Here is a 16,738-nt window from a genome sequence, read left to right as displayed (position 1 = left end):
GTGGACTTGTGTGTCTTACTTTAGCCATCTTCTTAACATGATTTCTCACTGAATCTGGAAGTTCACTAATTTTCTAGGTTGGCTGACTACCAGGCAACAAGATCTTCCTGTTTCTGCCTCCTAAAGCTGAGCTGAGCTTATAGACACACAAGACTACACTAGATATTATAATTATTATTATTATTATTATTGTTGTTGTTGTTGTTGTTGTTGTTGTTGTTATTTTATTTTTATTATTATTATAATCACTACTACTAACTACTACTATAACTACTATTAATAACTACTACTACTGTTACTACTACTACAGGGCTGGCTGCTGGGAGCCAGAATGCAGATTTTCTTACTTGTATAAGAACATGAATATGGCTCATTAATAGATGCTTACCCAGCTTCTTCTCCTTGGTTTTACACTAGGGATTTGGCCCAAGGTTTAAAGCATACTAGGTAAGCATTTAACCACTGAGACGTAGTCTCAGGCCCTATTGTGATCTTCTAAGTCAACAGAGATACATTCTGACCTCACAGCTTCCTCTAATGTAGATAATCACAGACATTCAAAACTAAAAAGCTCAGATAGAGGCATATAGATGCATTACCCAAACAAGACAATGGCAGAAAGCAAAACGACTTACCAGAAACCGAAAGACAGGCATCACCGTATGTTGCTGTGATTATTGTAAAATACAGTGAAAGGGAGTCTTGTTTTGGAACCACTGATATCTCTTCGTACCCTGTCCTTGTAAGGGGCGGCTCAGAATATGTTGAGATGTTTTTCAACAACTCTGGCCTCTATCAATAAGATGTCAATAAGAACATTCTTTTAATTGTGGCCATCAAAGATTTCCCTAGGGAGTAAATGGCACGTACTTGTGAAGCACTGGGTTAGAGCAGTCAAATTTTAGCTATTACCAGGATTTCAGGCTGACCCCTCTCCGTGTGTGTGTGTGTGTGTGTGTGTGTGTGTGTGTGAGAGAGAGAGAGAGAGAGAGAGAGAGAGAGAGAGAGAGAGAGAGAGAGAGAGAGAGAGAGAGAAAGTGCACACAGGTGTATGCCCATGTGTGTGGACATATGAATGCATGCATGTGTGCACGCAGACACACACACACACAGTGACAGTGTTAGATATATAACCTTTTGCAAGCTGCAATGCTCTGCATCCTGTTTCCTCACAGTAACAGTTAAACATTCCCCCCTGCCCCAGGCTCCCATTTGCACCCACTCACAGCAGACGCTTTGTAGAAGTCGGTATGGGTAGCACAGTGTGATTCCAGCATGTTGTAGTTCACTCCATGGATCTCGGGACAACCACTCCCACCCCCTACTTGCCACTCTGGTGGGATCTGGCAGACAGTCTTGGCAGCTGTGGCTGATACAGTTCTGTACTCACCATGTAGAGCTTTGTTTAGGCTCTGAACAAAACTTCAGGCTGCAGCTTTTTCCAGCTCACACTCTGCACATATGCCTCCCTCCCTTGCCCTGACAGCTGGGGCTTGCAACGACAGGCAGATTTTTTTGTGTGTGTGGCATCTCATGATAAAATAGTGTAATTGAGCAATAAATGAAAATACTCAATTGTGCAGACATCCTTCTCTCTTTGATTTCTTCTTTCTAGCATTACTGGCTTTCCACATTCAACTGGGAGACTAGCCAAATAAGGTGTACTTAATCATGTGTATAGGTTTTACACTTCACGCAATGTTTGTGCCCTCATCATATTTTAAAATGGTATCCATAAAAGTCAAAGTTCACAGTCACATGGCTAGGAAAAAAACTGCTTTCTAAAGCCTTCTTTCTAAAGGCTTACAGCCCAATGAACAAGACAGCCATAAAACAAAAAAATATAATGCAAGACAATCATATCTGACATAGAGTTTTAGAAAATAAGCCAATCAAATGGACTGGACAAAACAGAAGAACAGCTTTTTAAAGACATAAAAAAAATACAGATAAAGTATGTGACCTCAGATGACTTCCAAGACTATGTGTAGGGCTTCATTCAGACATACGAATAAAGTACAGTGTCCAAGAAGAGTATGAAGTTGACAATAACAAGTCATTCGTTCTGATAAATGACATACCACTGAACACTTATTAAGACCTGACAATATTAATATCATTATCATCATGACAATTCTGCTTATCATTCATGCCACCCACTGACCACTTGTTCTGTCCTGGGTGTTGAGAGAGTGCTGCGTCCTTAATTGTGTGATTCAGTCACCATGATGGTGCTACTCCATGTATCCCCATTAAATAGATGAGGAAAAGAAACAAAATAACTTTCATGAAAAAATTCTGTTTATAGGTTATGTAACTTATAGATGTATTACCTTTCCAATGTGGAATATGGCAAACTTATTTAGAAAAAATGGTGGGACAAGAAAATATTTGTTAGGCTAGCATCCTGACAAAGTAGTATGACAAAGTTAAAGTTTTAAATTTTTTGAAATCTGGATGTTTCCTGTGATTTGCTTCAGGAAAAAAAAAATATGATCATGTAAAGTCTCTCTTGAACTTAAAATTTTGTCCAATAGAGTGTCACTGGGCTGTAACGTTGCCCAACTAAAGAGGTTGGCAAGACTTGCATACCTCCCAAACCCTTGACTATTAGTGTACTCTTCAAAAGTTTAGGATATTCTGAAGTTTATAGGAGCCAATAAATGAATAGTCTGTTCAAACGCTTCCTTAAGTGTCCAGAACATTCCACTGAGCTTTGTGGACGCTATCCTGTTGTAAGAGTTCTCAGTCTTCAAGGTATCCTGCCTGAATAGGCAGGAGCTGGAGCATCATAAGACAGTGTGCATATTATTGACTAAAGAAAAACAAAACAAGTGCTACGTGTGTTCTTCCTATGGTATAATAGAAAAGAAAGGGGCTCTTGCTCATCAAGTCTCAGTAATAAAGAGAGAGAGGTTTTTGTTTAAGGCAGAACATGGGACAGAGTTCTGTCACATAACCCTACATGGATGTATTGAACGCTGTTTCTGCATTAATTTGTTTAATTCACTCTTAAAATACATATACCTGGACATTTTTTATGCACGAATTATTGAAATATGAGCCCTTAGACATGTCCTTAGTTTTCATGTGAGGATCCTATGCGCCATAGCCTATGCAGTTTGTATACCTTCACATTGCATGCGCAAGCAAGAGTAAAGCAAGGCAAGACCATGTGCTCTGTTCAGTACAGATCCTCTGCTTTTGACAAGGCAGCAATGCTTTTATGAGCATTAAAGCATTCTACAGATGAAGATATGTTAATCTCTTCTTTTTTTTTCTTTCTACTGTCTTTCTCTACCCCTTCTTCTTCTCCTTCTTGTCTCCTTGATTCTATTTTCTACAGGACTCCACAGAATGGAGCAAGAATGAGAGGAAAAAGGCCGGCAGAAAAGCATGAACTGGAGGTTTGTTGAGCTCCTCTACTTCCTGTTTGTATGGGGCCCTATCTCAGTGCAGCCCTCCCACCAGGAGCCAGCTGGGACAGACCAACATGTCTCCAAGGAATTTGATTGGCTTATTTCAGACAGGGGGCCTTTCCACCACTCCAGGAGCTACCTATCCTTTGTGGAAAGACACCGTCAAGGATTTACAACCAGATATAAAATATACAGGTAAGATTTACGCTGAGGGTCTTTGCTTTTCATTCGTGTTGTGTTTAGGGAAGACTGTGCGCTGTTACCATTTTCCTGGCTGTGTTGAAGCTTCTAGGTCAAATACTGTGACCTTGCTATAGGTTATTAGTTGAATTTATTAAACATTTCCTAAAACATTAATGTGATGAGTTCAAATAACCAGTATTAATTGAAGACTTAGTGGGCTAGTGATGATATTTATAAGTGTCTCAATTAATTTTTCTGTTCCTTTGATGTGGATTTTGTTTGTTTGCTGTAGTCTAAACCAGGTTAAGTCTGGCACCCAAAAATAATTCCTACAGTGGTAGAACTTGTACTTAATCCCTATTTTACCAATATTAATAAACATAACACTCCTCATTTTTCCAAATACTACTAATGAATCTAGCTTTATCACCATACTCATGAATTTTGGGGAAAAGTAGAGACATTCAGTGAAGAACGTCTTCTTAAGCAAGTCTCTAAACTGAATACTAACTTACTGTAATTACTCAACCAAAAGGGACCATGGTCTCTATAGGAGGGACCTTCTGAGGTTTCAGTAAATGAGTCTACATTATACATGCATGGTAGAAAGGTTAATAGGAGAAAACTACTTTGATTATGTGCATATCATGGTAGTCATACAAAATAGAAAACTTGAGGAAGGGACAGATAACTTACGTTTGTGCAACATCTTGAGTTATAGGGAGTAATCAGGAGCGGAAATGAGTGGGAAATTGACTGGTACAGACAAAATGTAACAGTGATAGAAACTGCCTCTCAGAGCATCCGACTAGAACAATAGGCAATAGCTTGTGACAGAATCTCTCTGGGCTACTGTCTCCTGTCCTGTAAGCTACTTTTACTTGGTGTTGAGATTTTTTGGGAAGTGGATTCACAACAATTGGGCTGCTTTTGAGAGACTCTATTTACAGACATGTAAGTCAACTTCAGAGATAATTCTACTTGGTGCTTTGGAGCAGGAGGGGGATAAGAGATAGGAAGGCAGGAGAGCATGACACAGATATTTGTTTACTTTAATTCAATACACTCAAGATAATTAAGTGTCATCCCTTGAAGTATTGTTTTGCGATCCTCGACCACCAGAGATACTTTCTTCATGTACTTTTCTAAGTTTCTATATTCTACTTAACTATTATATCTTTGGCATATCTACAAAATGCTAGATTTGCTCCTCATTAATTATGGATCATTTTCAATTAGAAGACATTCCTCTATTTCTTTAGTAATTGGAATATAAAACTAATTTGAATTATACAAGTCCTTATATAAATAATTGGAACCTCTTTTAGTATTATATATTCATGTGTGTGTTCACTCACATGCATACACATGTGAAACATAAAATTATGTCATGGATGTTCAGGTTTACATTTGTTATATGATTGTTATCATAAACACAAAATGAGTACTGTCTTTGAGAATAAGAAGCACAGAAACCACTCTACAACTTTTGTCTTAATGTCCAGAGAGAAAACACCATTACAATTCGAATTTCTGAATCAATCAGAATAAGAAAGTAAGATATCACGGTAGGAGAATGTTGGCCTGCATTTAGACCTTAGGCCTTCCAAATGATACGGAAAGTAGCCAAGCCATTTTCTGATTCTCTTTACTGGAGATGAGTGATGTGTGAATTCTCACCCAATTGAAAATGCTTATTATGTGAAAGTTGTGCACTAATGTCTCGTGGTCTTATAACAGTTCTGTCTATGTTCATGGGTGGACTTTCTATGGACTGTGAAGAATAAAAAACAATCATTGAACTGAAAAGGAAATGTGTCTCCGAGCATTACAAAAAATGAAGCATACAAAGAAAAATGATAATAAAGTGGATCAACGGGTGTGGTGTCTCACACCAGTAATCCCTGCACTCTGGAGGCAGAGGCAGACAGATTCTGTGAGTTCGAGGACAGCCTGGCCTACAGAGTGAGCCCAGGACAGCCAGGGCTACACAGAGAATTCAAGTCTCAAAAACCTAAAAATTAAAAAAATAAAACAAAAATAAGGACTGTTTAAAAAAAAAAGTGGATCAAATAAGGAAATGGAGTACAAATATAAAAAACATATTGGCATTTCTACTGTTAAAAGAAAAGTATCAGAATTCTAACATAATGATTGATTCAAAATGTGTCCTCTTGGGAGAACTATTGTCAATTTACTTGAGAACAATATTTAACTGCTTCACTTCAAATTTGGAGTCTTAAAACCATTTCTAGCAGAATACAGCTATTTCTGTTTGTGATTACACATAAGCCAAGGATTATGCATATGTGTTGGCTGCTGGAGAGGATGTGCCAATCTCTGAAATGCTTGATCCAAGATAATTTGGAGATTTAGGGTGTTGAAGATGGGGCATGGCATAAGTCCTTGAGATTCAAGTATCTCATTCTATCTCTGTTTTATCAAATAAAAACATATTTGTTTTGAGTATAACACCTTTCATTTGAGCCTCTCAAGGACACATTTAAAGTAAGGGGTGTTTGTCTATTTTTTTTTTTTTTTTTATTTAAAAGAGTTTAAAGAGTGACTTGAATAAAGTCATATAGCTCAGAAAATCTGGAAAATGGGATTGAAGCCAAGAATGATTATTACTCTATAACCACACCCATAAATGTGCTTATAATTGCTGATAACCGATTGAAGTAACTATGGGAACCCCTTTAGTCTGGAGAGAGAGCTAAAATGTCTGACCATACGAGATTCTCTGTCCAGCACTTAAATAAAGAGTAGGCTTGCATCTGCTTTAATATTTGTTTTTACATGGGGTCTATGTTGGAATGGTATCCAATTTTGAAACCAATATTTAAGTAGTTCAGTGAGCTGGTTTTCAAGATTGTTTTTAAAACCTATTTTTATTTATTCTTCTCTCATTTAGTATATCTCAAGTGCAATTTCTACACTCTCCAATCCTCCCAGCCCCTGGCGACTGCACCTTCCCTTTTCTCCCTTCAGAAAAGAGCAGAGTGCCCAGGGATATGAACCAAACATGACATAACAAGTTACAGTAAGACAATGCACAAACCCTCATATCAAGGCTGGATGAGGCAACCAAGTAGTAAGAAAAAGACTCCTAACCATGGTAGTTTGGGGTGTCCATAAGATTCTTATAGCTCTAAAATAAAATGTGAGATTTAAGTAAGGTTAAATGATTAATTAAACAATGGAATTCCACCCAAAAGCCAAGCCCTTGGTTATCTAGATATTCTGTGTATTCTTTATTTAATCCTGAAATGATTATTAAGCAACAGTTATAGATCCAGCACTGTGTTTATAGAAGATGATACAATAATGATCAAAACGAACACTGCCATTCCTCTCAGAGGAGAGAGTGACACTAATTAGCCATGTATGTAAGCACTTATGTTAAGTTCTGCAAAGGAAAACATCCAGAATTGATATACGTAGAAAGTCATAAAAGTCTGTGTCCATTGAATTGGCTTTTGGAGTAATCTGTGCCTGAAACACATGCAAATGGATATACAGAGCCGTATGCTCATCCAGTTGCAGGTCAGAGCAGGTACGAACAAGCTCTTGCTCAATGGGGCTGCTGTCAGTTGATTCCTTTTCCTTCCTATGTGACACTTCGCTAAAATACCAAATCCCACTTTAATCTGCATGTCTTGCTTGCTGCGTGGTAACACAGATTCTGAAGTCTGATACTGCTTCCTAAAAGAGTCATTCTAAAAGACTGCCAAAGTATAATGCTAGAGAGCTTTTCTGAAATGAGACCTCTGTCTCAATCATTTCCCTCCTCCCCACAGTCCAGGTAACTACCAAGGGTGAATTGGAAGCTACAAAATAAAAAGAGAGAGTCATCTTCCTTACCTATGCAAGTTAAAGCCCTCTTCTTCTTACCTGTGTACATATCCTGTCTATGGTGAGGACTCACCCCCAGTTGCAGTGTCAGCACTGATCAAATCTCTGCAGAAGCTCCTTCCTCTGTGGTTGCACAAGCAAAGCCATTACAGGTGTGCATGTTGTCATTTAAGATTGTGTGATATGTACTCTGCCACTTCAGACAGTATGAAGGTTGAGCTTGAAGGGTTGAGGGAAGGGAAGTACAAGACGCTAACAGAGGTGTTTTTTGTCACTCGATTTAGCTAAAGTTCAGTGGTAGAAACTTCTAATTCAGAGAACCTTGAAATTGTTCAGCTCTCTTGCTTTAATTATGCACTCTTTGATGAAGTAATAGAAACTATGAGGCACTTTCGACATATAACCAATGGGTGGTAGTCTCCAAGGCCTTTTCCATCTTGAAATTCCATATCTTGTGATGTTTTGTCATCTTAATACTATAGTAAGTTCCTGTAGGAGAGAACCTGGGTTTAGAGTCTGGCAACTCAAAATGTATTCTATTTGGAGTATCTGGTAAATATTTGGTATTAGTAGCTCCAAACTTGGAGATGACCAAAAGCAAGCAATAAAGGAGAGCATCCATGTCAGGCACCAACTCTTTCAGTGAGCCTTAGAATAAACACAAACAATAGAAGAGAAGAAAGAATAAGTAAAAACTCATCACAGCAAGGGTAGGAATGCCTATCATTGCTCTAACTTCTCCTTTGAAGAAACAAAGAATTGTCCCTGCTTTAACAATGTAGTCAAGTGCAGAATATTTGAAAATGCTTTGTAAAATTTAAATTGTTTCTACAAATTATAAAATAATTCAAATAGCATATTTAAGTTCAGGTAAAGTACACAACTGTGGTCGTTGTCAATTGCTCACACCTATCCTCTGAGGGAAATTCTGTTATGGTCCCATATTTTGACTGATCTCATCACACTGCCTGGGGGCCTCCAAGCTAGGATCTAAACCAAGTTTCTTACACTTTACAACATGAACTCTGAATTTGGTCTGGTGTCTGTCCTGGCTGCTTATTTGCTTGGCTTCTTGCCTAACAATGAGGGACTCCCTTTGACTATGAACAATCTACACTTTCCGAGGTTTACTTTTCTCATTTATAACCATTTTAGTTTTACAGTCAAGCTTAGTTGTTTAGGGGTTAAGATGTTTTTAGGGCTAGATAGATGTTTTAAGTTCATAATGTGAGATATCATAGATACTGATTTACATTCAGAGTTTTAGATGCACCAAGATGGGCAAATGTTTTCTTCAAGGTTGCCAAATACAAATAATCAAAACACTAAGAATGTAACATTTATATAATTCCTGATTGTTTCATGGTTCTTCTTGCTGTAGGTAGATTATTGTATATATGTGTAATAATAGAAATATATCTGTAAAAATACTGAAGTGGTATTAAATTTCTGGTATAGTTGTGGCAAAAAAATAGGATTGAAAATAAAGTACTAGGAATTTTATAGAGGAAAGTTTAGAAAACATTGAGTCTTTTCCTCTGTTCTAATGTTTCTAAGAGAGTTGAGTATTTTTTTAAAGGATGTGTGTGTGTGTGTGTGTGTGTGTGTGTGTGTGTGTGTGTGTGTGTGTATTATATTTTCTGTTACCTGTTTATCCACTTGGAAATCATTAGTAATTGCTTTAAATTCAGGCATTGTTTCAAATTAACTTTTTTCTTATTTAGGGGTGGAGATGTAAGGTCCCATGGCCTCAAATTCACTGTGTGATGGAGGCTGGCCTTAAACTCCTGATCTTTTGGCTTCAACCAAAACATGTTAATTTCATGTTCAGTGAAATTACAAAACCATGTACAGTGTGGGTTTGGTAGGAGAATTATGGTACAATTGTGCACTTTGAGTCTACAGAAGCATGTCAGAGGAAGGACAGTGGTAAATAAGGTCACTGTGCTACAGAGCTGGTTTTTGTATAGAGTAGCTTTCCATGAAGGTTTCAATGGAAGTGGTTTGTGGCTTATGCTGATCCTGTCTTTGAGCTCAGTGCATGCAACTGAAAGTTGAATATAAATCAAACATTGCTAGACTAAATTTAATTGTTTAGCTATCTTCCATGTCTGTTTCAGAATTGTGTGAATCTATGCTCTAAAGTGTGGTCCTGATGTTCTTTCATGTCTTTCACACAAAATATTTATAATAGGTTTTATGCTAAAGCTCATTGAGTAAATGGATGGGAATGGTGTTGTTTGGTTGATTCTAAATATAAATGAGAAATGGTTCCAACCCAGCACTCACTCACTGTTGTACAATGTTGATCCAAATATGGAAGAGGCGATGAATGAGGGAGTCCGCAATGTACTAGGTGGAAGACATCATTCCTGTCCTCAGAAAATTTAATAAATGAATCTAAGAGGGAAGCCAACCACTGTTCTATGCAGGATACTGAAGACTGTGGCTGAACATGAAAGACGTTGCTGGCCTTAGATTCTATCTGCAGTCTTGACATCTAAATATAAATATAGGATAGAACTATCCACTGATATTTCTATCAGTGTGATGATTTTCAGTCCATGTGGTTTTCAAAATTATTTTCTGGAAAAATAATTACATAATGCTTTAAGTAACAATAATAATTATGATGTATTATATCAATGAGAAAGTTACTAAAATGTTTACATTGCTATTTTCAGTGTCTAGCATTGTATTGTGCCACTACCAACATGACTGCCACTGGTCTTCACAATAATCTATTGCAATTTCTATTACTATTATCTGCATTTATACAATTTATAAAAGGTAAAAGTTAATTGATGTCAGAGCAGATTGCATTACAGAAAGTCTGATGCAATGGACTGCATTATTATTATGCTGTGCTGCCTCCCAGGTGACGTCAGTATATAAGTGATGAGGAAACCTAAACACACGGCTCCTTACTGAATGGCTTTTATTACTTTTGTTAATGCTAGACTATTTTATGATATTTGGCCAAATCTCCCTGACCATATCTCCTTCTAATGAGGAAGATGGCTTAAAAAGTGCCTCAGATCACTTGGATTCTAAGTGAGTGGTGCTGTTCTGGGTTCCATTCGTGTACTTCAGATCTGGGTTTGGAAGCCCCACCACCATGTGTACATTTGTTTTGAATATTTTCATCTGAATCTGATCTTTAATCGCCAGGAATGAAATCAGAAATTTTCAATTTTTTCTAAGGTTTATTTTGATTATTAATTTATTTTTCATTTTAGTCTAAACATCAGTTTGTAAAAGTTGAAAAAAAAACTTGTATTTCTGGAAAAAAAAGAAAACTAAAAGATGTTTAAATTAATATTAGAATAAACGTTGTTAGCTTTGGTCCTTCAGGTGTTTGGGTTGGGGTGATTTAAATGTAGGCCTCATTGCAGAGGTTAGATTCCAAAGTGTTTTACTTCAGAGGCAAATGGAATAGGGATTTTCCATGCACTGCTCAGACATGGGTGTATACTTTATGGCAGGCACTCAGAAATGCAGGTAAATCATTTTGTGCATTGACTTACAGAAGGATTTAAGGAAAACTATAATCCACTTCAGGTATTCTTTATTCTGGGTATTCCGGTAGGTGCTGATCTGACTGTGGTATTCTTGGCAAGTAGAATATATATGACCTGTGTCTGAAAAAAACACAAAACTAAACTAAATAACAACAAATAAGGCATAACTCAGACCAATGGGTTTCTTTCTTTGTTAGAGAATGTTCAGTTGGGTGAAAAGAAAAAGGAAGAAGAATTTATATGTGACAATATTTACTGTTCATATCACCAATTTCAGGTTTATCTGCTGGAGATGATAATCTCCACTCTGTCCCCATTCCTCACTTGATCCAAATTTCCTTTGGTTTCCATAAATGGAAGGGAGTAGGGAACGATAACCAGCAACTTTCTTTTGGGTCATGACAATTTGAAGATAATCTGCAGTGCACTGTTGATTATTCAAAATTGATCTTTCAATTCTAAGAATGATGGTTTTATTGCCACCAAACTGGTACCTGTGCAGTATTTCCTCTTTGCTCTTATGTCATTACTGGACCATCCTCTATGAGTTGCAACCACTAAAATCTCTGCAGAACAATTGCCCAGCTTTGATCAGGAGCAGTGTCTAAAAATGGATTGCCCATTCTTTTGAAGGGGAAGCCTGTTACATGGTCTTTAAGCTGACACCTAACTAGTTACTGCTTTGGCTAGGGAAATCAGGAGAAGACATCAAGTTGAACTCTTAGGATGTTAGACTCTGCCCTACATCCTGGGGCAAAAATGATGGGGGTTCTATTCTCTGGTCCTCCTTTAGATAACTCATTCACTTTAAAACTACTTGGTTAAGTCCTGCTGACCTAACCTTGTATTGTTTCGTGGGGATGGGAGCAGATATCTTTTATCCACAACTGCAAGGAGTCCATGGTATCTTTGAGAAAAAAATGATTATCAGTACCACGTGGAAGCCCCCTCTCTGAGCTAAGCTTATTTGGGGAAGACTATCTTCTTTAGCATTGGTATGTCAAAGACAGGAAGGATAGGAAGAAAACAACAGTTTGGGAAGACTTTTTACAAAAAGGGTAATGTGCCCAATCTTCAAGGAGATTTTGGCTATCTTGGGAAGCCAGAGAAAGAAGCTTCTGTGGAAGATGAAACACTGCCTAGGAAGGAGACAAGACAAAGCCTGTGACTAAATTCTCATAGACTATATGCACATGTTTTTCAGTGGTACTGATGGTAAGACTCAGGCCTTATGGCAAAAAATGGAAGAAAATTGATATTCCTAATTTATTTCAACCGTCCTTCAATTTACAGTTTACTTGAGACACATTAGATAACTACTTCTAGTAGTATCTTATAAGTTTTTTACCTTGACTCATGTATTAACAGATATTCTTTGTTGATTTTTAATATTTTTAGTTAGTGGCATAGATAAATTATGCATTTTAAATGAGCAGCCACAAAAATTCACTTATTAATTACACATGATACATTTTCATATGTTTTATATTAGCCACTCAAATATAATTTACCCTTTTCTGAATCATTTGTAAGATATTTGTGCCTACAAAAAATTGTTTCTTCTTTATGCTAATGGAAGAAAGACCTTGCTATTTGGAAAACACTGGCTTCGAGGATGCATTGTGTAAAATATTGTGTAATATATATGTTTGGGCCATGAGTTTCCAATGAATTCTGTGTTGTAATGTTAGAACATATGCTACACTTGCTAGAAGACCTGGAACAGAAGTGGTTTTGACCAAAGGGAGGGATTAGCACAAGTCAAAAACTTTTAAAACAGATATTATGTGTTTGTGCCATCTGCCTGCATGTATTTATGTGTACCTTGTGGGTACTTATCAACAGATTTGAGCCACCATATGACTGATGGCAACTGAAAACACATTTTAAACAAGGAGGTACGTTCATCTTTCCAGCCTCCAATTTTATGACTTACTGCACTGGGTTGACAGAGAGAATCATTATTGTTCAAACTCCTGAACATAATCTATTATCAGTACTTAATGTGGCATCTACATTGAGCCCTACCCCACCCCCAGCCAAAGGCTCAGTGAACTATGTGGAATAGGGGGAAGAGAGAATGTAAATATTACCCAAATGTGGTAGCACACACCTTTAATCCCAACACTCATGGAAGCGAAGGTAGACAGATCGCTCTGAGTTTGTGGCCAGGCTTGACTATAAAGTGAATCCTGGAAAGCCAAGGCTACACAGAGAAACACTTTCTCAATAAACAAACCAACCAACAGAGGATGGAGAGTGCTTTAATATGTTGTTCTCTGGATATGGTATTGCTTTTGCCCATAGGAACTCATAGCAGTGCTGGTGTTATATATGCAAAAAACTGCCTGAGTCAAGCCTGTTGAAAGTTCCAGCATGCATTAGAGAGTGTCTCATGAGGCTCTATAACTATCTTTCTGAGGAGCTACTGACAGATGAAGTGTTCCTGGAGAGACCAAGTCAGCTGTATGGAGGGTATGGACACTCATGGTTTCCTCAATCCCTAGTGGATGATATAAAATGCACATACATATGGAAAGCAATAACTGAACTCAGTACGTTAAAAAATTATTTTAAAAAACAATAGAAAAAATGGAGGCCTGAAGCATGACAATGATGTAAACAGTGGCATACTTGGAGCATTACTCTGGCTACTGAGTGAGAGATAGAGAGGGGAAAAAGAAGAAACTATAGCAGTAGTTGGAGGAAGGAAAAGGAAGACTTTTATCAAGGAAGACCTATCCCATCAACTTCAGGTTCCACTTGCGACCTCAGCTTCTGCCTTCCCTCTTAGCAGGGTTCCTCTTGTGCTATGTCTGAACAGTGTCCCCAGTTTTATGTTCATTGGGTGTGGTTCATTCTTTTTGCAGAGTTCTGTATTTGCTGGATACCTTTGTGTTTAATGAATGGAATCAGGAGGCTTAGGATTCCACCTGTAGACTAATTCTTTACCTCTGAAGATCTTCCTTCTGGGCACAAGAATTAGTCTGGGTCTCATTAACTGTGGATTCTCAGAATAATTTTGAATTCTACCCTTTATATCTACCCAAGTCTTCCTAATTCCCTTGGATGGAAATTTCTAGATTGAAGTCAGTATGTAAGCATATGTAAATCATAAATGGTCAATGGAACTTAACAAGTGCCTACATGAGGCTAGTCTTAATATGAACCATAATTCTGCATTTATCCCTATGAAATCTATAATATATAGCTTATATTCTTTGAGACCTTCATCAAAAAGTAATAATCCCAAGGCTTGGGGAGCATTACAAAGAAAATATATGATAACATGATGCATGCACTTGGAGACTGCTAGCTAAAACCAATAGCTTAGGCACAAAGCCTTGAGTTTCTGCAACAGGGACTCGTTTAGAAGTATCTCACTGAAAATACCAGAACATGGCTGGCTCATGCATTATGAAGTATAAATAGTTTCTGTAGGTAAATTGTGTACCTTTCTTAGACAAAGAGGACACTTCTAGCAAATGGAGAAGAAGGCGAAGGAGGAGATGAAGAAGGAAGAAGACGAAAAAGATCCAAAGAGACAGAAATATGCCCTGAGGCCCCATATGATAAAAAAATCAAAGGCCAATAAAATAAGAGGGTATCTTTAGGATATCTGCCTGTATACATCAGTTCAATATATATTATTCATGCCATGATTTACAATCTTCTAATTAATTAGTTGGTGCAGGTGACTTGTAGCAATCTGTGACATCTCATCTTCCAGTTCTTGCTTCAGGGTGCTTGGTAGGTTATCTTTGATGTGTAGTGCTCTGGAGACATTATGCCTCTAGGGATAGTTTCCCACCTGTGCATTTTCACAGCAATCAGCATCATCTCAAGATGAACTGGTGTGTGTGTGTGTATGTGTGTGTGTGTGTGTGTGTGTGTGTGTGTGTGTGTGGAGAGAGGTACCTCTGCTTAATGCAATTGCAGGTTTATTTTTCAAAGAGGGTCAGAAAGTTGCAGCTTCTTTCTCTGAGAGCTTGTGACAGACCTCTATTCTTCTAGTGTGACAGCCATTTTATTTCATATTGATGGGGGAGTGTGCTTTGAATTAGAAGACAGGAACTGAATACAAATGACAGGAGAGACTCAGTGTTGAAGGATAGTTTGTGATTGCCTTACTATATGAAAAGAAGGAAATGTCTGTACTTTCATTAAGTTCATACTATCTGCAGATACTATGCTAGCCTTTAATGACGCTAAATCAGTAGTGGCCCATCAAGGGCATTAAAGGACAGCTGGGAAGAGCCAAGAAATAGCCAAACTGACCTATGGTCTGAGGAGTGCTCAGAATATGGCAAGAGTAAAGAAAAGGCTCTAAGATCAGTTCTGAAAGATCAAGTATAACTTGTGTGTGTGTGTGTGTGTGTGTGTGTGTGTATGCATAGGTATGTATGTGTGTTTGTTTATGTGCACACACACATGTGATTGCATATGTTTGAAGCCGTCTCAAATAAGGTTAGTTCCATACTCTTCCAGTAATTTAGTCTGTGCTGACACACAGAAAACATTGTTAGCATGCAGCAGTTAGTAAGTACCAGTCAGGTCACGAAGCCCCATGAACTTTATATAAAATTCTTTGAACCTTATCCTAAGGCAAAAGCACCCATGATTCTTTACCATATTTCAAGTTCTTAATGCTTCAGTGAACTTTTGGTGTGTTTGCTCTAGGCCAAAGAAAGACTAATAACGATGTTTATTAAGGGAATAGAACAACACAACTTAATGAAGTATTTATGTCCTAAAATGCTTATTGGCCATTTGAAGAAAAAATAATACATACAAAAAAGGAGGAATACTATTCTCATCTAATTCTCAAATTAGCTCTGCTACCTACCACACTTCTCACACTTTGGCTTCAGATACTATATTCCTTATTTCACGTTTTCCATTCTCTTTATGCCATGATTTGTAAATTCTAAAATTGCCCAAGGTAAAGCTTCACAAAGATATTCCATCTTTGATAGCAAAGCTATGTGTGTCCTGATGTCAAAAGTATGAACAACCTGAAAGTAAGACTTTTTATGTGGCCCAATAAAGGTGAATTGTCACTCATTTCCTTGAAACAGTTGGCATACCCTGCTGTTCTCTGGGTCCATCTTAGTGAAAAATTTGCAGACAGGATATGCTAACTAATGTGGCTCAAGCTCTAGCTGTTTCTTCGTTCACCTTCACCTTTTTTATAATAACGACACTGGATTGATGGAAGAAAGCAAGGAGAATTTACAAAATACTTTTGTATGCTTTGGAAAATAGAAAAAAGTCCCTTGTGATTAAGTAGAAGATAAGGATTCTTGAGATATTTTTAGAATATATTATTTTGAACTGTTATAACATGATAAGGAGTTTCCAGGACCATAAAGGGGCTCCTTATGCAATTCAGTCATATTTTCTCAATGCTTATAATTTATATAACAAAAATATCATGTCAAGCTAAATGATTGCATTCACTATATAGGTATAGTTCTATGTTGCTTTTTCCTTTGTGTGGACATGTAACTAAAACCACAATCAAATTTTAGGACAGTTTTATCAGCAAACAGATGCTTTGTGTAAATCTTTCAGTCAGACTTCTCTCTTTCATCAATTATACTTCTAAATTCTGCCAGAACTGTGGGATTTCCATATGTATGGTGTTGTCATTTAGAGAATTTTACATAGATATGATCATCACCTGAGATACTTTAAGGAATCAGAAGGTTCAGCATTTGGCGAGTGCTTGAATGTGGAAGCTGGGGGCAAAAACTCAAC

The 16,738-nt window shown here is 37.4% G+C and overlaps 1 protein-coding gene across 1 annotated transcript in view; it reads left to right on the top strand.

Annotated features, from left to right (window-relative positions):
- Brinp1 (BMP/retinoic acid inducible neural specific 1) overlaps positions 1–16,738 on the top strand; it is a 196,361-nt gene that overhangs the window by 50,073 nt on the left and 129,550 nt on the right. Inside the window, exon 2 of the mRNA XM_051163228.1 lies at positions 3,347–3,614. Coding sequence (XP_051019185.1) covers positions 3,397–3,614 — 218 coding nt within the window. The 5' untranslated portion in view covers positions 3,347–3,396. The remainder of the gene's footprint in view (positions 1–3,346; positions 3,615–16,738) is intronic.

The sequence above is a fragment of the Acomys russatus genome, chromosome 2 (genome assembly GCF_903995435.1).
Source record: "Acomys russatus chromosome 2, mAcoRus1.1, whole genome shotgun sequence".
NCBI classification, from domain to species: Eukaryota; Metazoa; Chordata; class Mammalia; order Rodentia; family Muridae; genus Acomys; species Acomys russatus.
Note: the sequence above shows the minus strand (reverse complement) of the source record. Positions and strands in the feature narration are given on the sequence as shown.